Below are 25,334 nucleotides of genomic sequence, written 5' to 3' on the forward strand. Positions count from 1 at the left end.
GCCTGGTCTTCGATTACCGAGACAGCGGGTTTCTTCCTAACAAAGGACGGCGGTGTTTAAGGGTATTTAAATGCGTCAACATGGTGTTGTTGGTCTATAGTACACTAAACATTTCCGTGAGACAAAATTTCGATACCTCACCATTAAGACTGTTAGCATTTAAACGGACGTTAAACAAATAAGAGACCGAGTTCGATAGCTGCAGTCGCTTAAGTGTGGCCAGTATCCAGTATTCGGGAGATAGTAGGTTCGAACCACGCTGTCGGCAGCCCTGAAAAATGTTTTTCCGTGGTTTCCCATTTTCACACCAGGCAAATACTAGGGCTGTACCTTAATTAAGGCCACGACCGCTTCCTTCCCACTCCTAGCCCCTTCCTGTCCCATCGTCGCCATAAGACCTATCTGTGTCGATGCGACGTAAAGCGACCAGCCAAAAAAAAGAAACAAAAAAAACAAATAAGATTAACTGAAGGAAGATTTATGCGTTGACCTTCAGAAACATTCAATCAGCGTATCAGGCGCACTTTCATTGAAAACAGGAAAGAAGTTGCGTAAGGAGAAAGTCCACAATAATTTTTTTAAATATTTAAAATATTTTTGTGCATGATGTTCGCATAAAATCAGATTTATGTAATGTGATTATATACGAGTAAAATACCTATTAATATAGAATTTAAAATGAATAAGGTAGAAGAAAAGACTGCGGCAGAGAGTCCTCAATGCAGGGAAAGCATTAGGAGCAGGTTTCCGTTTCAACAATGTACGAGCCGGGCTGAGTGGCTCAGACGGTTGAGGAGCTGGCCTTCTGACCCCAACTTGGCAGGTTCGATCCTGGCTCAGTCCGGTGGTATTTGAAGGTGCTCAAATACGTCAGCCTCGTGTCGGTAGATTTACTGGCACGTAAAAAGAACTCCTGCGGGACTAAATTCCGGCACCTCGGCGTCTCCGAAAACCGTAAAATTGTAGTTAGTGGGACGTAAAGCAAATAGCATTATTATTAACAATGTACGAATGCCCGGAGACGTTTCGTTATAGTATTACAAATTGCTGATGACTGGTTTCTCTGTGAAAATCGCTTAGTTAACCACCCCACTCTAATTCAATTAAACCCAAGAGTACGACCATTATGATGTACGTTTGAGATATATACGAGGTTTGTCCGGAAAATACGTATAAATCCGTCGGGGTGACGTATCACGTATCGTGGAGGCGCCGCCAGGTGGCACTGCTGTTGTCGCCAATCTTCTCAACGCTCAGTTCGAGTCGGAGAGCTCTGTGTGTCAGTAGCAGTGTGCGGCTGCTTGTTGAAAGTTACCCGTTTTCACCTGCCGTCGGTATGGAGCTCTCTCTGATTGAGGAACAGCGCATCAACATCAAGTCTCAGAGCTCGTGTGGCCCGAGTTCGACCGGATATGGCACAAGGGGGCAGGTGGATCCTTCATCACGACAATGCGCCCGCTCACACGTCGCTCGTTGTGCGTGAGTTTTTGGCCCGAAGCTCAATCACCGTGACAGACCACCCGCCTTATTCACCCGATTTAGCCCCTTGTGACTTCTTCCTGTTCCCGAAATGCAAACTGGTGCTTCGGAGGTGGCACTTGGGTGATGTGGAAGCCATCAAGGGAGAAACGACACGGCAACTGAACAGCATCACAACTGAAGACTTTCAACAATGTTATCAACAGTGGAAACGGCGTTGGCAGAAGTGCATCTTGTCTCAGGGAGAGTACTTTGAAGGAGACCATATTGTAATACCTAAATAATTGTCAAATAAAGTTATTATTCAACTTTTATACGTATTTTCCGAACAAACCTCGTACATGTATGGTGCTGCTCCGTACCAAGATAATAAATAATGTTATTTGCTTTACGTCCAACTAACTACTCTTTTACCGTTTTCGGAGACGCCGAGGTGCCGGAATTTTGTCCCGCAGGAGTTCTTTTACGTGCCAGTAAATCTACCGAGACGAGGATGACGTATTTGAGCACCTTCAAATACCACCGGACTGAGCCAGGATCGAACCTGCCAACTTAGGGTCAGAAGGCCAGCGCCTCAACCGTCTGAGCCGCTCAGCCCGGCCGTACCAAGATAAGACACAAACAAGAAGCTCAGAGATGTCCACACTCGTTCGGAAAATCCTCCGAGGAAAATCTGTGTCGGTCTCTTGTACCGGCAACATCCATCTTGTTAGGACAAGCTACTTAGTAGGTTAAAGGTGCCACGTTTTTTATTTGATTACTAGCAGTTTCCCGCGGCTTCGCTCACGTGGATTTAGTAATTTGAGAAGAGTAATCGTTCCTCGATACTGTACCAACAAGGGGGTATTCCATACTCGTCACCACCGATTTCGCTCAAATTTAAAGAACATGCAAGGCTTGGCTAGAAATGAAAGTACCTAAAGTGGAAAATCCAGATGGCCAAGCGTATAGAAAATAAAAATAAAAATGTTGACACGGCTCTCGCACCGTATAAGCCACTTACGTTAGCGCGCACGCCGAGCAGTAGTTGGCGTAGCGGTAAGAGCTTGGATAGTAATGCGATGGTCGTGGGTTCGACTCCCTTTGTGGAGAATATTCTTCTCAATTTTTATATTATTCATTTATTTTAATTTGTTTATTTATTTATATGTTAAAGGCATATAAGACGTCATTCTTAATGAGCGCACAATTGTAGAAAATTTGGAGTTGCGAACTTTCCCGACGTGTTCAAACATAAATTCTTTTTTCTCCTTTATTGGCTATCTGGGGAATGTGCCATAAACGTGAATAGTCGTTTCGCTGTAAGATCCGTTTTTACCTGACAAGTGAAGGTTTCTCCTGGCGGCTCTACACAAACAAGAGATTCTTGGTGGAGGTAGAAAAAAGTCTGACAATGAAATCCAAATTTTTTACCTTTTCTATGCCTTTTGCGTATAAATACATGAACTGAATTATTCGCCTCTTTGCTTAATTAGAACATGAATAATATAAAAGTTGACAGAAAAAACAGTCTCCCACGGGGAGTTCAACCCACCACCATCGAATTACCTGTCCGAGCTCTTACCGCTACGCCAACAACTGCTCGGCGTGCGCATTAACGTAAGTGGCTTATACGGTGCGAGAGCCGCGTCAACATTTATATTTTTATATTTATTTTCTATACGATTGGCCATCTGGAGTTCCCACTTCAGGTACCTTCATTTCTAGCCAAGCCCTGCATGTTCTATAAATTTGAGCGAAATCGGTGATGATGAGCAGGAAATGTCCCCTGTAAGATATTATCTAAAAATCCCTAAAGCATAAAATCTCACCGAAAAACTGAGCTTCATTTACTCCAGAAAGTCTTTGAAAACCACGTTTGGGGTATTGCCTTTTGGGGCTAGGATGACCATGCGACATAGAATTATACTTATGAGAAACGATCTTCTCTCAAGTCGAAAACAAAAATACATGTTTCTTTATTTTTAAAGGAGATTCCAAATACCTATTTTCACGTCTGTAACATCTTCAGTTTTTGAGATATAAGTATCCCCACAAATAGAACTCAACACCTTCCTAAGTGGACTTTTCGAAAATAAAAAATATATGTTTTTTTACTTTTAAAGGAGATTCCAAATACCGATACCAATTTTCACATCTGTAACATCTTAAGTTTTGAGATATAAGTATCCTCATAAAAATAATTCAGTCCTTTTTCACTTCTTTTCATCCCCGTTAAGGGCCCTTTCCAAAAAGTAAAAAAAGTACATGTTCCTGTATTTTTAAAAAACTTTCCAAATACCAAGTTTATTGTCTGCAACATGTTAAATTTTTCACATATACTGTAGATATTCCAGTAATCATTTTAAAAATTCACCCGTTTTTCAGCACCTTACGTGGATTTTCCGAAATCAAAGTAATACGTGTTTCTTTATTTTTAAATGGAATTTCAAATACCAGTTTTTGAGATATAAGTATCCTCATAAACAGAATTCATCCCCTTCTTTATTTATTCCCCCCCCCCCAACTCGATTTCCGAGAACAAAACCGTCTCTTTATTATTAAAAAAGGAGATTCCAAATACCAAATTTCGCGCCTGTAACGTGTTTAGTTTGTTTTAGATATAAGTATCCTCATACAAATAATTCAAACAATTTCTCGATTTTTTACACACACACACTCATAAGTAGATTTTACGAAAACAAAAGAATGCATGTTCCTTTATTGTTAAAGATTACAAATACCAATTTCCACGTCTGAAATATATTTAGATTTTTAGATATAAGTATCCTCAGACATTCAACTAAATTTTCAATTCTTTCACTCCCCTTTAGTAGATTTTCAGGAAACCAAAAATACGTATTTCTTTAATTTTTAAAGAATACTCGAAATACCAATTTTAATATCCGTAACATCTATAGTTTTTGAGATATCAGTATCCTAATAAAAATAATTCAACCCCTTTTGCAGTCATTTTTACCCCCACCTTAAGTGGCTTTTACGAAAACTAAAATGCATGTTTCCTTATTTTTAAAAGATTAAAAATACCAAGTCCACGTCTATAAAATGTTACATTTCTTAGATATACTGTATATACAGTTTTTTTTAAAATTCACCCCCTTTGTCACTTCTATTCACACCCCATTAATTGGATTTTCCAAAAACAAAAATCGTATTGTTCTTTAAACGAGATTCCAAATACCAAATTTTCATGTTTATAAAATCTTCAGTTTTTGAGGTATAAGTATCCTCATAAAAGGTACTCAATCCGTTTTTCACCTTTTTCACTCTAATTAATAGGTTTTCCGGAAACGAAAAAACGCATGTTTCTTTATTTTTAAAGGAGATTCCAAATACCAAATTTTACGTCTGTAAACTTTTAAATTTGAGGTATATTCTTCTTTTCTTCATGGGGCCTCTAAATATTAGTTCCTAATTAGCGTCGACCTCTAAGATCTTTTTCTACCATGTTTTTCCTTCATTCCCACCTAGATATACCTGCTCCCTTCACAAAGCTGCAGGTTGTTCTTATCGGGTCTTTTTGGATTTTTTCTCCCTCTTCACCTGGTAGTCCTAGAGTTCAGAGTCTGATTCTACCCAGCACCTTACATTCGAAAACTGTGTGTTCAGCTGATTCCTCTCCTTCATTGCATTTCCTACATATGTTGTCCCTTATTACTCCAATTCTATGTACCGTGGGTGTTTTTTCAGATGGCAGTGTCCCGTCAACAGTCCTACTACCGATCTTATTTTTTCTCTGCTGAGTTTCAACAGTTCTTTAGTATGTTTCTTGTTTGGTCCTTTTATCAGTTCCTTTGCAAGCCTTCATCCTGAAGTAATTTTCCAGTTTTCCATTTGTTTCTTTTGTACCCATTTTCCTATGCAGTGTCGGGCTTGTCCATAGGAAATCTAGCATACAGTTTCTGTGCCTACAAAATGTGTTTCTGTCCTTTTCCTGTACAGTTTGTCTGCCTTCTCATTTCCTTCTATATCTGCATGCCCCGGTATTCATATTATTTTGACAATGCTGTACTTTGAGAGCTTCAGGAGAAGTAAGTGACAATACCAGACAAATCTGGATAATATCCGGACTGCCTCTAGAGCCTTCAAGACATGCTGTGATAGCTATCATTTCAGCTTGAAAGACTGTAGTATGTCTGCCTAGGCTCATCTGGATTGATCTCTCAGGTCTTTCCCCGTTGATCCCTCCTCCTGTGCCATCCACAGTCTTTGAGCCATCAGTCTACCACACTATATCTTCTTTTCCAGTATTCCATTTGGTGATATCCCAGTCTTCTTTTCCTATTATCTGGGTTTTAAACGGTTTTTTAAAGTTGTACTTTGGTATCATATGATGAGAAGGCATGTGTAGAACTTCCTGTTGATTACACAGTCCTAGATTGGGTCTTAGTGCATTCCAGCAATCTGATTGTGCCAATCTATATGATCTCATTCTAGCCTGTCATTTTATGAAATTGCATAGTGATGGGAGGTCTAGTAAAATATTCAAGACCGAGCTCGATAGCTGCAGTCGTTTAAGTGCGGCCAGTATCCAGTACTCGGGAGATAGTGGTTCGAACCCCACTGCCAGCAGCCCTGAAGATGGTTTTCTGTGGTTACCCATTTTCACACCAGGCAAATAAATGCAGAGGCTGTACCTTAATTAAAGCCACCGGCCGCTTCCTACCCACTCTGAGGCCATTCTTATCCCATCGTCGTATAAGACCTATCTGTGTCGGTGCGACGTAAAGCCAATAGCAAAAAAAAAATATTCAAGGCTTCTGTCGGCGTAGTTCTCACAACCTCAGTTATGGCTATGCATGCCATTCTCTGTAGGCTATCCAATCTACTGCCGACTTTTCTGAGTTACTTTCTGCCACCAGATGATTGCAGCATAGGCCATCAACGGTTTAATTATCATTGTGTATATCCATATTACCATTGATGGCCTTAGGCACCATGTCTTCCCAACGGCTCTTTTACATGCATACAGCAAGTTCTTGGCCCGGGTTATGTTCCCTTCTATATGTGGATTCCAGGTTAGATTTTTATCCATCACTACATCTAGGTGCAGTGCCTGTTTTTCCATATATCTATCTTGCCCAAAGAGCTTCAGTAATCTCCTTCCCTCTAATTTTCTCCTTCTTGTAAAAGAGACCAGAATTATCTTGTTCGGGTTGACTGATAGTTGTTCTTCCCGACACCTGTTCTTCACAAGGTTGAGTGATCTTTCCATGAGGTCCTGGATAACACTCACCACCTTATCTCGTACCACAATCACCAGGTCATCTGAGTATCCTTGTGTATAGAAACCCTGTTCGTTGAGCATAGCTGTGATTTTGTTCACCGCGAGGTTCCACAGCAGAGGCGAAATAACTCATCCCAGAGCACAACCTCGGGTGGCCCTAACCATCAGCGTTTTTTCAAACAGGGTTGCTTTTATCTTCCGTTTAACATGGATTTAATCCATTTGAGGAAGTTTTACTCACCTTGCTCTTTTCCAATGTTTCGATCATAGAGTCATAGGTTGTATTGCTGAAGGCAATATCTAGAAATGCCGCCAGAACAATTTCTTTATATTCTATGTTTTCCTCTAGTTTACAAACCAACTGGTGGAGTGCTACTTCGGTGGATCTGCCAGGTCTATATGCAAACATTTTCATGTAACGTTGAGTTCAGTTGCACCGTTCTTCTGATATATTTATCCAGAATTTTCTCCATTGCTTTCTGCATGAAAGGGGTTAAACATAATAGTCTGTATGCTTTGGCTTGGGCATAGTTTGCCCTTCCAGGCTTAGGTATGAATACTGCTTTAGCTCCAGACCATGATTTCGGCACGTACCTTAAAGCTAGACTAGCTCTGAAGGGGTCCGTCAGGGCATTGGTGAGGATCTCCCGTCCTTCCTGTAGGAGTATCGGAAGTATCTCATCTGGCCCCGGAGCCTTTATAGGGTGAAACGTGTCGATTGCCCATTTTATATGGTTGTGTTTTATTATTATGTTGGAACAGTTTCAGTCTTCCTTTCGAGTTCCAGTCTCTGTTCCAAACATTTCTTCTTCTGTCATCTCCTCGGCTTCAGGAATATGACACGCCATTAGCATCTCCAACGTGTCCTTCCCCGCCTGAGTAAACGACCCATCTGGTTTCTTCAGTGTCCGCACCAGATTTATATGGGTTGCTTTCAGAACCATCTGGAGCCTATCTGTTTCAGTGTGTGATTCCACTTTCTCACAGAACAGTATTCAATATTTTATTTTTGCTTTCCGTATCTCTAGGTTACACTCAGTGAGTTTCCTATGATATACGTCCCACATACCATTTCTAGATGATATTCTGTACAACATCCTAACTTCATTTTTCATTTTGGCTAGTTTGTTGTTTCACCACTTTACTTTTTTTGTGTTTTTCTTTTCGTTGAGAGGACAGTTGTCATGGAATGAGTCTATAATGTGCTCTTCTGATAGTTCCACTACTTCTTCCAATTCTTTCTCTCCTCTCACATTAGTTGGAATTTTTTGTACAGCCTTCCCTAGAACTTCTCTGTATCTACCCCAGTTAGTTCTTTTTGGGTCTCTATCATCTCAGTCCCACATAGTCTCACTTCTATTTCAAATTGGATGTGCTGGTGGTCTGCCAATGATGGTTCCTCCAGCACCTTCCCGTCTTTAATAAAGTTTGCAATATGCGTAAATTTGAGATATAGATATACTCATTTAAACAATTCACCCCAACCAATAGCAAATATTAAAAGCACGCCAATAGAATAGTCATGTTGAAGCATTTAAGTCTATGAAGTTAAGCAACCTTGCGTGCAGTCAGACTTGGAAATGGACGGGCATGATAGCCGAGTGAGATAGTCAACAGTTTCTCACTATGGTGGCTGCGGTTTGAATACCGCCAATGCATGTGAAATTTTCGAAATGAAAATTCACGTCCCTGTAGTTCGGATTCACGTAAAACTGGAGGTCCTGTGGATATGACCACAGTATGAACAGTCGCGTAAAACAAGCTTGCATGCTTGCCTTAGTACTTGGAACGGTAGCTGCGAGGCGTAGGCTGGTGGAGACACGGAAAGGAATTCGTCATCCTAAAGTACGTAAACTGCTATTTTCAATGTTTCTACACCGATCTTGTGGCTCATGTGGGATATTTATCGGATCTCCAGCTAAATAAGGCTCTAAACTCTTAACTGAAAATATTACTTCGGTTTGAAGACTCTGTGGCTAACTAATTACTCTGGTTCAAATACAGGGTATGTGAACGACTTTCAAGATTCGATATTGTCCCAGGTAGGGCCCCATCCTCACAGACACCGAGGTCATCCATAGACGTCAGCTCGAAAGACCCGCGCCAGACTTCTCCGGAGGTCATACACCATTTCACATCGGAGCATATGAGGTGAAGATATAACCAAATGCGCTTCACAATCCCCTTCGATGGTCCTTCGGAGTGTCTGATGCTAAAGGCTAACCGCTACATGCACCAAGCTACCTTAATGGCTAGGAAGACTCTGATCAGGGCATCTGATTATACGTTTCTCTATTGGTTTTACGTCGCACCAACTCGGACATGTCCTATGGCGATGATGGGTTAGCACAGGGCTAGGAATGGGAATGAAGCGACCATAGCCTTACTTAAGGTACGACCCAAGCATTTATCTCTGTGAAAATGGAAGACCACGGAAAACATGCCTTAGGGCTGACGAGTGTGGTTCCCCTGAATGCAAGCGAACATCTACAAGGCGGGAAACGTGTAGCTAACTTACTCGGTATATCTGAGTAGTAGTAGCAGTAGCAGTTGTAGCAGTAGTAATTAGTGTCCCTTCAATTTGCTATCGATTTGAAGGGACGATTGAGTGCCGAAATATTATCATAAAAAGGGATCTTTTAGCGTGCCACTAAATCTACTGTTACAGTGCTCCTACATCGAAATGCTTGATAACACCAAACGACTTTGTCGGAATTTGACCCCAAAACAGGAGGCGAGTACTTAATCAAGTATGCTACGCAGCCGATCAATGCCGTTTTACGGAAAACTTTGTGACTCCATTCTCAGTAAGTAACGTCATTTGTAGTGAAATTAATAATAATAATAATAATAATAATAATAATAATAATGAATATTGAATTTTCAAGGCCGCATTGTAATCGAAACCAACTTGCAACCTATTAGGTCGTGTTACGTACATTTAGTACGTGTGGAAGAGATGTTAAGTACAGAACAAAAATGGCCAACTATACACCAGTGGGAGCCGAACCCACAACCTCCAAACATTTTTGTTCTGTACTTAACATCTCTTCCACACGTACTAAATGTACGTAACACGACCTAATAGGTTGGAAGTCGGTTTCGATTACAATGCGGTCGTGAAAATTCAATATCCATTGACTTGGCCCTCAATGGGCAACTTAAAACGCACTCTGCAGTGTGATGGTAGTAGTACCAGACCTGTAGCTTAGAACCTTTCCAAATGAACAAAGATGGCCTAGGCCACCATAGCTCAATTGGTAGAGCAACCGACGCGAAATCGGGAGGTTGTGGGTTCGGATCCCACTGGTGTCTAGTTGGCCATTTTTGTCCTGTACTTAACATCTCTTCCACACGTACTAGATGTACGTAAGACGACTTAATAGGTTGGAAGTCGGTTTCGATGATAATAATAATAATAATAATAATACCTATATATTTAGTATATGTACTGTTTATGTATGTATGTATGTATGTATGTATGTACTTATGTTGAGTACTCAGTCTGAAGGCTGGCTGAATCTTCATCAGCTCCACCATCGTCTTTCTTCACCGAGCTAGAAGGCTATTTCATATTCAGGCTGTCAAAACTGTTCAAGTGCATGCACCAAACGACCCTATGAGCGTCATTTACATACCATTTATAATAGGGACTGACTGCATAAGGATTGAAATTAATAGCTTAGCTCATACCTCGGACAGCTTCATATTGACGTGATGAGTGGCTCAGACGGTTGAGGTAGATTTACTCCGAAAACCTTAAAAGTAGTTAGTGGTACATTAAGCAAATAACATTTTCATATTGTCAAAGCCAAGGAAGAGACCACCACACGTCAATGAAAGTAACGAATTTGATCCAGCCCAAAATCGGGCACAATTCGGCTCAACGAGGAGCACTCCATCGCAGGCATGTACATGAGCAGAGTATGCGCCTAGCAGCAGCTTGCACAGCTCACAGTTACAAAGGAGGCGCGTATCTAAGCAGATTTAAAATTTTAGCAGTTTTACTAGGTGTATGCATACATTTTTGACGGTTTTCATGGTAAGGATAACGCGTAATTTTTAAGGGAAATACATTTTTTGTTTAATCAAATTATTGGCTATCGGCTTCTACACACTTTGCCCCTCTTTCAAGTAAGTTATAAATACCATGTCAGAAAAACTGCTTGCCTTTTGCGGCAAACCATTCGTCGAACCATATTACAACTTCCTTGAAATTGCTGCAGGACTGCTCTGCGAGCGAGTGCTGCATTGATGCGAAGAGGTGATAGTCAGATGGCGCCAGGTCGGGGCAGTACAGCGGTTTGCGGAAGGAAATCCCATCCAAGCGATTTCGAGGTGTCTTTCACTGGTTTTGCTGTATGAGACTGCGCATTGTCGTGTAACAAAATCACTTTGCCATATCTTCTGGCCCATTCTGGTCGTCTTTCGATCAATTCGTGATTTAAATGAATCATTTGCTGGCGATAGCGTTGTTCATTAACGGTTCCGCCGGGCTTCAAGAGTCTTCGCACTATTGTGATCCACCAGAGCGCGCACTGTCTTTCATGTTGAAGTCACCACGTTTAAATTATCGAAACTATGTCTCACATGTTCTAATCGATGGAGTGTATTCACCATATATTTCTACCAGCAAACGATGACTTTCCACAGCCTTTTTCTTTTGTCTTTCTTCTTGCATTAGGGCCTACTAGTGACCACGTACCAATTAAAATTCTTCATCCTTTGTTGTTGTTCCTTCCTTTTCTTCCAATATTCCTTCATTGTTTCACTATGTTTCTTTTTTCTTTCTTCAGACCACTTTGTGCCGGTTTTCTTTGCCTCCCTCCCTTGGAATCCTTCCATCTTTGGAACTTTCTTCCTGAAAATTTCTCTTTCCATTACTTCTCCTTCCGTGGTGTTGTTTCTTTCCGAGTCTTTTTTGATCTCTTGAATCCAGGTGGTTGTTGACTTTTTCTTCCAAAGATACGTGAAGATATTTTTGGTTAGTCTATTGTCGTCCATTCTGTAAATATGTCCAAAGAATAGCAGTCTCCTCTTCCGTATTGTTATAGATATGTTTTCTATGTTTTGACAAATTTCGCTATTACTTCTTAATTTCTAAAATTCTCTAGTTTTCAGAGGACCTAATATTTTCTTATAATTCTTCTTTCTAGTACTTCCAATCTTTCATGATTATAATTGAGTTCTAAGCATTCACTGGCATATAAGCATTCTGGTTTCACTACTGTGTTGTGCTTTATTTTGATTAAACATGAAAAGCAGTGCGTGCCACATATATTCTTTTTTCAGGCGCAAACGTCGAAATAATCACTGAACGTTACAACACAGACGCTAGAGTTTGGCGGACTCAACTTGTGTGTGTTGGTAGGTAAATGTCAGACAAACAAACTGACATATATGTCAAATGCATACGCTGCGTACGCCTATATTCGCTGGCGCCGTCTTTTAGTGAAACCGGAAAAGACTTGGTATTGTGCCTAATATCTCGTTCTATTCAGTGCGTTAGATTACCGTGAGGAAAGAAAACAAGATATTTTGTATACAAACACCTTGTCCTAAGTAAATACGTTTCATTACATTAATTTCATTAGGTTACGCGTAGGAAACAAAACTAGTTATTTTGACATATACTGAGTAAATGTACCTTCGAATACTCCCTGTACTCATAGGAATACTGCAAACCAACATAAAAGCTTGTGTAGAATATAGCATAAACAATGAACAACAAACGAACTGCACGATTGTATTGCGTAAATAGTATATAATACACTCAGTCAGATACATTACTTTGGCTTTGCTTGAGCACTGAATCCGCATATCGCCATCTGGTCTTTACAGCACAAACTATTAGACGTCCGCTGCTCTCCGCTCTTGCCGCGCCCATGCCGTTAGCTAACGGAGCAGGGATCCTTCATTGCCTACCTATGGTCTAACCCATACCAGAAGACATATACTGTAAACACAATTCTTCACCAGCAAATGTATACATATTATTATTATTATTATTATTATTATTATTATTATTATTATTATTATTATTATTATTATTATTATTATTATTATTATTATTAATAATAATAATATAATATTTCTATGGCTTCAGTTAGTGAGCTCAGGCTGTTTCTATTGACGCCATTTATTCTACTGGCGGCTCAGTTTCGACGTTATGCTTTGCTCGAGTAGGAATTTTAGTTTTAACGGAAAGTATAACTAGGTAGGCCTGATCATCCCCTCCTAATATTAATCAGAAAAGAAAAGTTCACCCTTTGAAGTTATCGGGAAAAGAAAGCAAAGGAACACGAAGAAAGTGGAAATAAAAGACTCCCTGTGATAAGTATTTTACTCTATTTTACTCTACCAGATGTCAGAGACGTTAGAACTTGTCAACCTACTGTTGAATTTTATCGAGCTTTGCTTTTTTATTATTTTATTACAATTTTACTTTACGTCATACCGACACAGATTGGTCTCATGGCGACGATGGGATAGAAAAGGCCTAGGAGTGGGAAGGAAGTGGCCGTAGCCTTAATTAAGGTACAGCTCCAGCACTTGCCTGGTACGAAAATGGAAAACCACAGAAAACCATCTTCAGGGCTGCCGGCAGTAGGGTTTGAACCCACTATATCCCGGATGCAAGCTCACAGCAGCGCGGTCCTAAGCGCGCGGCCAACTCGCCCGGTATGAACTTTGTTGTCTAAACACTGAATGTGTTGCCAGAGGTCATTTACAAGCCGACATCGTACAACATCGACTGCCAAAAGGACTTCTTTCCTCGCTTCAAAAATTCGACCACCTCTGTCGGGTTTGAACTCGCGAATATAAATCGGAGGTTCACACTGTCCATCTATCAATAATAATAATAATAATAATAATAATAATAATAATAATAATAATAATAATAATAATAATGTTGGTTTTACGTTCCACTAACTATTTTGTGGTTTTCGGAGACGTCGGAATTTCGTCCATAGCAGTTATTTTACTTTCTGGTAAACATACTGATAGTAAGCTGACTTATTTGCGCACTTTTAAATACCATCGGACTAAGATGGGATCGAACCCGCCTACTTGGGCTTAGAAAGCCCGGTCTCTACCGTCTGAGCCACTCAGGTCGGCTATACCAAACTGATCGAGCTGTCAACCACATTGCTCATATAACATCCCGAAGCAACAAGGCTATATATCTGAGCGTTTCGCTTTGGCAGAACATTCAAAGGAACCAAAGATACGTGAAGATATTTTTGGTTAGTCTATTGTGGTCCATTCTGTAAATATGTCCAAAGAATAGCAGTCTCCTCTTCCGTATTGTTATAGATATATTTGAGTTATTTGCTTTACGTCCCACTAACTACTTTTCAAGGTCTTCGGAGACGCCGAGGTGCCGGAATTTAGTCCCGCAGGAGTTCTTTAACGTGCCAGTAAATCTACCGACACGGGGCTGTCGTATTTGAGCACCTTCAAATACCACCGGATTGAGCCAGGATCGAACCTGCCAAGTTGGGGTTAGAAGGCCAGCGCCTTAACCGTCTGAGCCACTCAGCCCGGCAAAGGAACCTTTTGCTAAAATATTTGAGTAAATGGTGATCATTTCGGAGAACATTCAACAGTTAATCTGAACTTTTAAAGGATCTTTTCTGCTATTTGCTTAACGTCGAGCCGACACAGATAGGTCTTATGGCGACGATGGGAGAGGAAAGGCCTGGGAATGGGAAGGAAGCGGCCGTGGCCCTAATTAAGGTACAGCCCCAGCATTTTCCTGGTGTGAAAATGGGAAACCACGGATAACCATCATCAGGGCTGCCGACAGTGAGGTTCGTACCTTAAAGGATTTTAGGCCTAGGCCTACTTCTAACCACTTTAGAACTAGGATTCCCAGAAATGGTATCAAACTTACCGACAGCAGGTGTTCTTGACTTTACAAGAGAAACCAAGACGTGCGGAAGAAGATACAAGACCGACTATATTCAGGTTGCAATATTCCCGAGCCCACACTTCCAGACAGCAGACGGATTTCCCTACGTTCATGTCCACAGGGATGATATAAGCTACAGCCGTACGATGGCCAACTCGATAAGCATCGCGATAGCTGTGGCCCTACTGATGGGCTATTCGTAATTCGTCAAATTCGGAGTAGAAAGATTTTCACTTAATGTGTGAATCACGTGGTGGAGATTACAAAATCTCAACACAATGTCGTGATATTTTTGCAGGCTTCGTTTCTAGTTGAATAACGCATGATAGCTGTCACTGTGTATCATCTCAGAATGTGGTTATAGTGGAGAGATCGTAAAGCAAATTCTAAAACAAAAAACAAAAATGTTAAAAATTCATGAAGAAAAGAAGTACTCTCAGTTTTAATTACTGTCACTGTGTTAATGGGGTGAGAGTAACTTTTTTTGTTCCAATTTGCTTTACGTCGCATCGTAGGCGTGGGAAGGAAGCGACCGTGGCCTTAATTAAGGAACAGCCTCAGAATTTGCTGGTGTGAAAATGGGAAACCATCTTCGGGGCTGCCGACGGCAGGGTTCGAACCCCTAATCTCCCGAATGTAAGTTCACAGCTGCGCGCCTCTAACTACACGGCCAACTTGTGAGGTGACAGTAACTCATGTGAACCACTGTAAGTGCCTAGGAGTTAATATGAGGAATGATCTGCATTGGGGTAATCCGATAAGTGGGATTGGAAATTAAGGTTACAGATCACTTCATATGCTGATGAGAGTATTTAGGGGGTTGTAGTAAGGATGTAAAGGAGAGGGCGTGTAATCCATTGGTAAGACACGAATATATTATAGTACTGTATTCGAGAACTGGAAAAGATCCACAGGAAAGCAGCATGATTTGTTCTGGGTGATTTCCGACAAAAGAGCAGTGTTACGAAAATATTGCAAACTTGGGGCTGGGAAGATTTGGTAATAACGAGACGAATAGCTTGAATAAGCGGAATGTTCCGAGCTGTTCGTGGAGAGTTGGCTTTGAATGACGTTAGTAGACGAATAAGCTTCAGTGGAGTTTTTAATATTAGGAAAGATAAAGATAAGATGAAGATCAAATTGGAATTGAAGAGGACTAATTGGGGCAAATACTCGTTTACTGGAAGGGGGATTACGGTTTGGAATAATATACGGTCCGCCTCTGTGGTGTAGGGGTTGGTGTGATTAGGTGCCACCCCCGGAGGCCCGGGTTCGATTCCTGGCTCTGCCACGAAATTTGAAAAGTGGTACGAGGGCTGGAACCGGGTCAACTCAGCCTCGGGAAGTCAACTGAGTAGAGGCGGGTTCGATTCCAACCTCATCCATCCTCGAAGTGGTTTTCCGTGGTTTCCCACTTGTCCTCCAGGCAAATGCCGGGATGGTATCTAACTTAAGGCCACGGCCGCTTCCTTCCTTCTTCCTTGTCTATCCCTTCCAATCTTCCCATTCCCCTACAAGGCCCCTGTTCAACATAGCAGGTGAGGCCGCCTGGGCGAGGTACTGGTCATTCTCCACAGTTGTATCCCTCGATCCAATGTCCGACGCTTCAGGACACTGCCCTTGAGGCGGTAGAGGTGGGATCCCCCGCTGAGTCCGAGGGAAAAGACAACCCTGGAGGGTAAACAGATTAAGATAAATGATAATACACGAAGTGTGATGCTTGATTAAATTTCCAACCTCTTTTATATCATTTAAGAAAAGACTAGATAAACAACCGATGGGGATTCTGTCAAGTGGCAACAGACCTAGATGTAGATCAGTGGTGATTGATTGATTGATTGATTGATTGATTGATTGATTGATTGATTGATTGATTGATTGATTGATTGATTGATTGATTGATTGATTGATTGATTGATTGATTGATTGATTGATTGATTGATTGATTGATTGATTGATTGATTGATTCTATAATCCATAAGCGGAAGGGTATAAAAACGCCGATAGGAAATTAGCTAAAAGCCTACCGCTGAGCAAGGGAAAGTATGTCTTTCTACGTTTTCCTTGTCACACGTGAGTATAAATAGCGTCCACGCGTGCCTGCATACTCATATTTACTCTTGGTTGTATGTTTCATGACTGGTCCGACGAAGTTTTATATATGGAATATGGAGTGATTTTTTGACGTAAAATACGTCTATCGTATCGTTCCAGCACTGGGTACCCCGGTGAAGATCCATGTGTCCCGAAAACATGTATACCAGACTGCCTTCAATAACATAAAAACTATAAAAGCTAGGAGGGAAATGTAATAACTGTCTACAGGAGAGGAATATCCAAAGAGTCCATCCAAAGAGCTTTCGAGGTCATCTGGCGCATCAGTTTGTGGTAAATCGGAATTCGGTGATAGCGTTAAAGTTAGTATAATTCGGGACTGCGACTTGATAGCAGGTACCATAAGGTGTCGTTTGTTTCGTGTACCTAAACTATCGACAAATATAAAATTAGTTTTGAGATAATTTGACTCGGTGCATTTTAAGTTTGCGAAATATTTTGAGAATTTTGTGATATTTTCTGATGTCTCAATATCTTAATTTAAAGAAGGTCCAAGCATACCATAAGTGAAAATAATTAGAAATAATTAATCAAAGAGAAGGCAAAGATGTCAGAGGTTGCGAGCAACAGAGCCTATGTGCCTCCGATATAAGAATGCTGAGCGCCACGAGCCGCAGTACATCTTACTATTCCTGTCTAGTCTGTCGAGGTAAGTCCAAAAACACCCTGATGACGTAATCGAGTCAGTAGCGATTAGAAATCATTCGCATGTGGAGAGCCTATTTAGAAAGAGAAGTATCTAAACGTTAACTCAGGGCATTCATTTATCGAACACACACCCGACGCCCTCGGGACGTACTCTACGTCTTCTACACAAACCTAGCCTGCAGATATTTAAACTTTTACAAAACCAGGACGTAATTAATGTAATGCTGGATGTGATTCTCAGTCCATAAGGAAACTGAATCAGAATCTATTAGTTCCAGAGTTTGCCTAAATAAAAAAAATCAAAGAAAATATGTCATGCCTCCCTTTTATTTTATTTATTTATTTATTTATTTATCTTCAACGCGCTAACTAACTTCGTTACATCTGGAGATTCTTCTTCTCGCTATTTGCTTTACGTCGCACCGACACAGGTAGGTCTTATGGCGACGATGGGATAGGAAAGGCCTAGGAATTGGAAGGAAGCGGCCGTGGCCTTACTTAAGGTACAGCCCCGGCATTCGCCTGGTGTGAACATGGGAAACCACGGAAAATCATCTTCAGGGCTGCCGACAGTGGGGCTCGAACCAACTATCTCCCGATTACTGGATACTGGCCGCACTTAAGCGACTGCAGCTATCGAGCTCGGTGATTCTTCTTCTTATTTATCTGTTTACCCTCCAGGTTCGGTTTTTCCCTCGGACTCAACGAGGGATCCAACCTCTACCACCTCAAGGGCAGTGTCCTGGAGCTTCAGACTCTGGATCGGGGATACAACTGGGGAGGATGAACAGTACCTCACCCAAGCGGCCTCACCAGCTATGCTAAACAGGGGCCTTGCGGGGGGATGGGAAGATTGGAAGAGATAGACAAGGAAGAGGGAAGGAAGCGGCCATGGCCTTAAATTAGGTACCATCCCAGCATTTGCCTGGAGGAAAAGTGGTAAACAACGGAAAACCACTTCCAGGATGGCTGATGTGGGAATCGAACCCATCTCTACCCACTTGACCTCCCGAGGCTGAATGGACCCCGTTCCAGCCCTCGTACCACTTTTCAAACTTCGTGCCAGAGCCGGGAATCGAACCCGGATCTGCGGGGGTGGCAGCTAATCACACTAACCACTACACCACAGAGGCGAACACATCTGGAGATTCACTGTTGACAATAGGTACTCTCAACAGTGTTCCCTGTGACGTAGCTCCGTCTACAGTGTGACCGGAATTTTAAATGGCGATGTTCGGAAGAAACACACTTCAATTAAAGAATAGGTGAGATAGACCTATATACAGCTCGATACATCCTGGACAAAAGTTAATCCATGCCTTCATTAACACAGTGTCTGGCTCTATAACTAAATGGTTAGCGTGCTGGCATTTGGTCACAGCGGTCCCGGGCTCGATTCCCGTCATGGCCGGGAATTTTAACCATCATTTATTAATTCCACTGGCACGGGGGCTGGGTGTAGGTGTCGTCTTCATCATCATATCATCCTCATCACGATGCGCAGGTCACCTACGGTGCGTCGAATCTAAAGACCTGCACCTCGAGGGCCGAACATATCTTCGGACACTCCCGGCGCTAAAAGCCATACACCATTTCATTTCATTAACACTGTCATATTTGAATATATACTGCATATATTTTAGTTCGTTTAAGGACAACGGAAATACTACCATATATTGCTGGAGGTATGAAGGGCGTAAGTTAAACCCTTTCCTCATTCCAACTGTTATGCTTAATTTATAGAACTTATTTTCAAACTTCTTTCCTGTCAAGATACAACTATACACTGTCAGAAACATCAAGGTCAAGGATGAAGGTATCCTCATTAATACCGTCATTCTCGAATTATAACAATGTTATTGGCATTGCGTCCCACCTAACTACTTTTACTGTTTTCAGAGTTTCGAATTATAACCACCCAACCAAGATCAGTGGTCGAACTCCAGTTTCCAAATCTTAAAATCGCGGGATCAGACTCGAGGGAAGTAGTTTAATTTCTGAAGGGAGAATTTTTTTTTTTTTTTTTTGCTATGGGCTTTACGTCGCACCGACACAGATCGGTCTTATGGCGACGATGGGATAGGAAAGGCCTAGGAGTTGGAAGGAAGCGGCCGCGGCCTTAATTAAGGTACAGCCCCAGCATTTGCCTGGTGTGAAAATGGGAAACCACGGAAAACCATTTTCAGGGTTGCCGATAGTGGGATTCGAACCTACTATCTCCCGGATGCAAGCTCACAGCCACGCGTCTCTACGCGCACGGCCAACTCGCCCGGTAGGGCGAAAATTATTCCCTTCTCACTGCATGTGCGATGTCGGTGAAGCATCTCTGGCGACATATTTGGCGTTCAGCCGATGAAATCAATTAAACTACAGTCATAGATCGCCCAAAAGTGATCCGTTTGCCTGCCTTCAAATAGATTGAAAGGAACATCAACTTTGGCATGCTGGAAGCCTAGATCGCATCGAATCGAAATGCCTGCCTACGGCATTGCAGGGTGATGTACCCCTAGTGTTTGCAACACATGTATGACAGACAACTGGAGATAAGATAGCGAGGTTTACCGTTTAAAAAGAAATAAACGAATAGAGTTGGTTACAAAACGAACGGAACTAAAAACAATATTGCCTCTATTATTTTATTCCTTTTATAAACCGAAGCCTCTCTTTCCTGCCTTTTGTTGTTCCGGCATAGCAATTTTGCGGCCGGGCTGAGTGGCTCAGTTGGTTGAGGTGCTGGCCTTCCGACCCCAACTTGGCAGGTTCGATCCTGGCTCATTCCGGTGGTATTTGAAGGTGCTTAAATACGTCAGCTTCGTGTCCGTATAATTACCGACACGTAAAAGAACGCTGCGCGACGAAATTCTGGCACCTTGGCGTTTCCGAAAACCGTAAAAGTAGTTAGTGGAACGTAAAGCAAATAACATTATTACAAATTTTACAGACCCAAGGGATACATCATATTTTAACTACGGGACATGTTTGTCGTGTTTCTTCTTCTTCTTCTTTATCTGTTTACCCTCCAGGGTCGGTTTTTCCCTCGGACTCAGCGAGGGATACCACCTCTACCACCTCAAGGGCAGTGTCCTGGAGCTTCAGATTCTAGGTCGGGGATACAACTGGTGAGAATGACCAGTACTTTGCCCCGGCGGCCTCACCTGTTATGCTTAACAGGGGCCTTGAAAGTAGATGGGGAGATTGGAAGGAATATACAAGGAATAGGAAGGAAGCAGTCGTAGCCTTAAGTTAGGTACCATCCCAGCATTTGCCGGGAGGAGATGTGGGGAAACTACGGAAAACCACTTCCAGGATGGCTGAGGTGGGAATCAAACCCACCTTTACTCAGTTGACCTCCCGAGGCTGAGTGGACCCCGTTCCAGCCCTCGTACCACTTTTCAAATTTCGTGGCAGAGCCTGGAATCGAACCCCTGCCTCTGGGGGTGGCAGCTAATCACACTAACCACTACATCACAGAGGCGGACGTTTGTTGTGTATATTGGTACATACTAGTAGTGTGGTTACGATCATCAGAAGGAAGCTGCATGCTTGTCGAACAACACTTTGAACCAGCGAACGGTATGATGCTCCAAGATCAGCGCCCGCTCTCGGCCACTAAAATCTTAAGTAGACTATTATTGATATTTCAAAAATAATCGTCTGTCGAACGAATTAATTGCACGTCTGATTTTGTAACAGTCTGGACTTTTTCGCTAAAATTTATATCTGTATCTCCGTTACTATTAACAAAAATGAAGCACAACTTTTTACGAGTCCCTCGGTAGGTACAGTTCTAGAATATGAAAAGAGAATAGCGATATCTTCAATGAACTAGAAGTTATTTAGGTGTAACATAATAGACGAATAAGCATTTCTACAAGTTATACAGCACACCACACAACCACCCACAACAGAAACATGCAATAGGGAATACATCCTCCACCTAGGATTAGCGTAACGAAGGGCATTATGGCATAATACACATTGGTGCCCACCCCATTTAATTGGGAAATATAAAAATGTTGATGATGATGATGATTTTTTCTGCTATTGGTTTAACATCCTACCAATTCAGACCTGGGACGAAGGGATAGGACAGAGCTAGGACTTTGGAGGGAGCGACCATGGACTTAATTAGGTGTGAAAATGAGAAACCACGGAAAACCACTTTCAGGACTGCCTACATTGGGGTTCGAACCCACTTTAACCCGAAAACAAACTAACAAATACACACCATCGAACCACGTATCCAGTTCGCTCGGTAAGAAGAACAGCATAACAGAGAATGAGATTGGTAGAAGGAGGCGAAGTCATGGTTATGGAAAGCAGATTAGAGTAGATGTAGCATACAGTAGATCCGTGGAAATGAAAAGATTAGTACTGTACATGATTGGGTTGCATGGCAACTTGCATCAAACCAGTCTCACAATTGATAAACCAAACGATAACAACATTAAAAGTCAGAAATTTCGAAGAATGATGAACAAGAGAGAAGATTTTCAATATAATTAATACACTTAAATAAAATCTACATTCAAAAGTGTGACTTGAAAATTGAAATCTATTTTCAGTGATCACACGTCAACTATCCTGTCCTATCAAAGACGCCGAGCGCTTCAATCGGTCCGCCGCAACCTCGAGACTTTCCAGTCGAGAATTCCAGCGCTGTGTTCGTTGTCTTTATGGATTTTTACTCATTCACCCAAATAAGGGATAGGATAGTACTATTGGTGTTGAGACTTCTAACACAATGTTTTTCCTAAGAGATAGTGGTTTTACCAATACGTAAAAGACAATATTCTGGTGTCACACATACACAGAGAGAGAGAGAGAGAGAGAGAGAGAGAGAGAGAGAGAGAGAGAGAGAGAGCGAGAGAGAGATAGTCGGGATGAGTGCTTCAGACTGTTTAAGTACTGGCGTTATCAACTCAAGTTGGGGAGCTCGATACCGGCCCGAGTAGTGTTTGAAAGGGCTCAAATAAGCCAATCCTTTGTCGATAGATTTAGTGGCACGTATAGTCCACGCACCTTTTAGCGATATTTCTTTGAGCGAGGGGGGTGGGGTGGAGTAAGGAGGGAGCTCTCACGGTTCCGGTAATACTGCCAACAGAATGAAAATTAAATCTGAATTGAATCGATAATATGATCGATCGATATGAATTTTCTAAACCTTTATTATCTTAGCCAACGGCCGTAGCCGTGTTGAAACACCGGATCCCGTGAGATCTCCGAAGTTAAGCAACATTAGGCGTGGTCAAAATTTGGATGGGTTACCACGCGCTGTTGGTGGGGGGTAAGGGAATGGAGGAGCGGAAAGGATCTGGCCACTCTAGAGCACGTAAACTCCGGCTCAGGACACCTCTGTGGAGGTCCGGACCTGCCTTCGGGCAGAATACAACCTTACCTTACCTTATTATCTTAAGCCAACAACTGTGTCATACACACTTTATATAACATTATATAACTTTTCTCGATGCGAATCTTGTTCCCAGCATGAATTCTATAGTTTGGCTTTGCTGTGTAAACAACAACAGTACTAGTACGTAAAGTGTACGCCAGATGTCAAACAGCAATGCATAAGCGATTCATAGTTTGTGTTTCAAAGGTTGCCAATACGAATCTCGAAGATACCCGAGGTCGACCTATTCAGCACTACGGTGTCCATGTATCGCTAAAAGGTGCGCGTACGGTAAATTTCCTGCATCTCAGCGTCTCCGGAAACCATAAAAGTAGTTAGTGTGATGGGAAGCCGCACATACACACACGCATACGCATCCATGGGGTAATGACTAACATGAACGACCTCAGAGTGATTCAGACGGCTATTACCCGTCCATCCTGTTCCTAGTATAGCAGGCTTGATCACAGATGAGACTGCTATCATTTTAGAGTATTTTTATTATTGGAAGTGCGCACAAATGTGCATAGTACAACAAAAGAAAGAATTTAAATAATTGTATTTAAGAGTATTTAAATATGAAACATTCATGTCACTGGCTTCTGATACGTTAGCGAACATCTCCGCGACAAAATTCCGATACCTAGGTGTCTCTTAAAATCTATAGCACTTGAGGTACTATGAACATAATTAGCGGCACAGATATACATTACAAACAAAACGGCTATAAATGCTCCGCTTCATCCTAAATGGTTAGCATGCTGACCTTTGGTTCAAGGGGCCCCGGGTTCGTTTTCCGGCCGCGTCGGGGATTTTAACCTTAATTGGTTGATTTATGTGTCGTCTGTAACGTTAGAATTGTGTTACTCTCAAATGACAAAATTAATTTCATCATGTTCATTTCGAATTAGTAGAAAATTGTATATTGTGGTAAATAGCACAAAAATGACTCGTAAATTAGAAGAAAATTTAAACGGAGGCTGGCTGAATGGTCGAACAAGGCCGAAAGCCAACATTTAAAAAAGTACCATATATAACTCAATAATAGCAGTTATTGCTACTGGTTACAATGACCTGTGAATTTCCGGACTAACTGAGCTTCCTACCTTGTAAATAAAACGAAAAAAGAAGAGTTCGCCTTCAGAACTAAGTATGTTTCCATAAACGAGCTGAGAAGTTCAAGGTCAGTGTTTCGATTCCGGCCCTGGATGACGTTCGGGGGCGATCTAGCTCACCGTCTCCGGCGATTCATTTCAGTGCATTTCATAATCCTAGGTCAGGATAATTACTTGACGCATGCTACTACACTGATCTTTCATTTCTTCCTAGCCTTATCCCAATACACTGACCTATGGATAATTACACAAAATTAATTAGCAACAATAAAATATAATGCAATTGACGATCTGTAGTATCAAATATAAAATGCAAGGTCCATTATTTCTCAGAACAGTTCTGGAACATTCAGCGGTAAATCTGTTTTCAAGCAAAATGAATATTACTATCACACACATTGAGGATGTTTATGAGGCGACAGAAGTTTTATCCTTTGTATCACATCAAATATTGAAACTTATTAACTACCAATTCGAATAGAACAGCAATTCATTAACTCACCTTATAATCTTTCATCTTCATCTCTTGTCTTCTAGGAAGCAGAACTTCATCATCTGCGTACACAAGATTACGAATCGCTCCTCCGAAACGAGGTTCAAAAATGACACTAGGAAGAGCCAGTAGAGTTAATTTGGTGTTGTACCACGAGGGCATTCCGCCAACGTAGACATCAGAGTTCGATGCCAGTTGTCCGAAGTGAAACTCTTTACCTCTTGAGGAACGTACTTGTGTTACCCCATCAACTGTCAATGAGGTTCGTTCCACGTCCCTCTGGACCTGCACTTTATGCCAGTGTCCATCATTCAAGTCCCGACCTACTGTCAAAATTTGTGCTCCGCCTCCTAAGTTATACCTTAACCTCAATGCACCTTCAACTAGTTTAATTTCAAAGAAATCGTACGTTCCTCCATCGTCAGTGTACAGCAACAAGCCATTGGGTTGCTCCGTTTTAAATTCTAATTCTAATGACCCATTTAATCCAGCATTCCACTTCCTAAATTGTGCATAAGAGGTTTGTGAACCTTCCAAAACAAATCCTTCCGTAAATGACAGTATTAATACTACTACTAAACTCACACGTAAACATGAATGTTTCACTTTTAGCATCGCCATTATTATAATTATTCCTGGACGGGATTACTTTAAACTTGCACTAGTATTTATAACAGATATTACTTCAATAATAATATAATACAATAACGATCACTATATTTTGGAAGCACCTTTGTTGTTTTGCTTTTGATGTTACCCGTCATTGGCTCTTTTCATTCTGTGCACTATCATTTTTGTGGCTAATTATTTACATTCGTATGCACGCACTTTAGTTTCACTGAGTCACATCACTGCTGAGAATTTTGGGGCTGTGTTTGTTACGACACCATCCCAGTAGGCGTGTTGTTCAGTTATAGAGTGGTTAAATAACACACTAGGTGAAAGAAGAT

General features: G+C 41.6%; 1 protein-coding gene across 1 annotated transcript in view; it reads right to left on the bottom strand.

Annotated features, from left to right (window-relative positions):
- Positions 1–24,693, bottom strand: part of LOC137500559 (neurexin 1-like) — a 599,161-nt gene extending 574,468 nt beyond the window's left edge. Inside the window, exon 1 of the mRNA XM_068227490.1 lies at positions 24,394–24,693. Within this exon, the coding sequence (XP_068083591.1) occupies positions 24,394–24,546 (153 nt within the window). The 5' untranslated portion in view covers positions 24,547–24,693. The remainder of the gene's footprint in view (positions 1–24,393) is intronic.
- Positions 24,694–25,334: the final 641 nt, after the last annotated feature.

Source organism: Anabrus simplex, chromosome 1 (genome assembly GCF_040414725.1).
Source record: "Anabrus simplex isolate iqAnaSimp1 chromosome 1, ASM4041472v1, whole genome shotgun sequence".
NCBI lineage: Eukaryota > Metazoa > Arthropoda > Insecta > Orthoptera > Tettigoniidae > Anabrus > Anabrus simplex.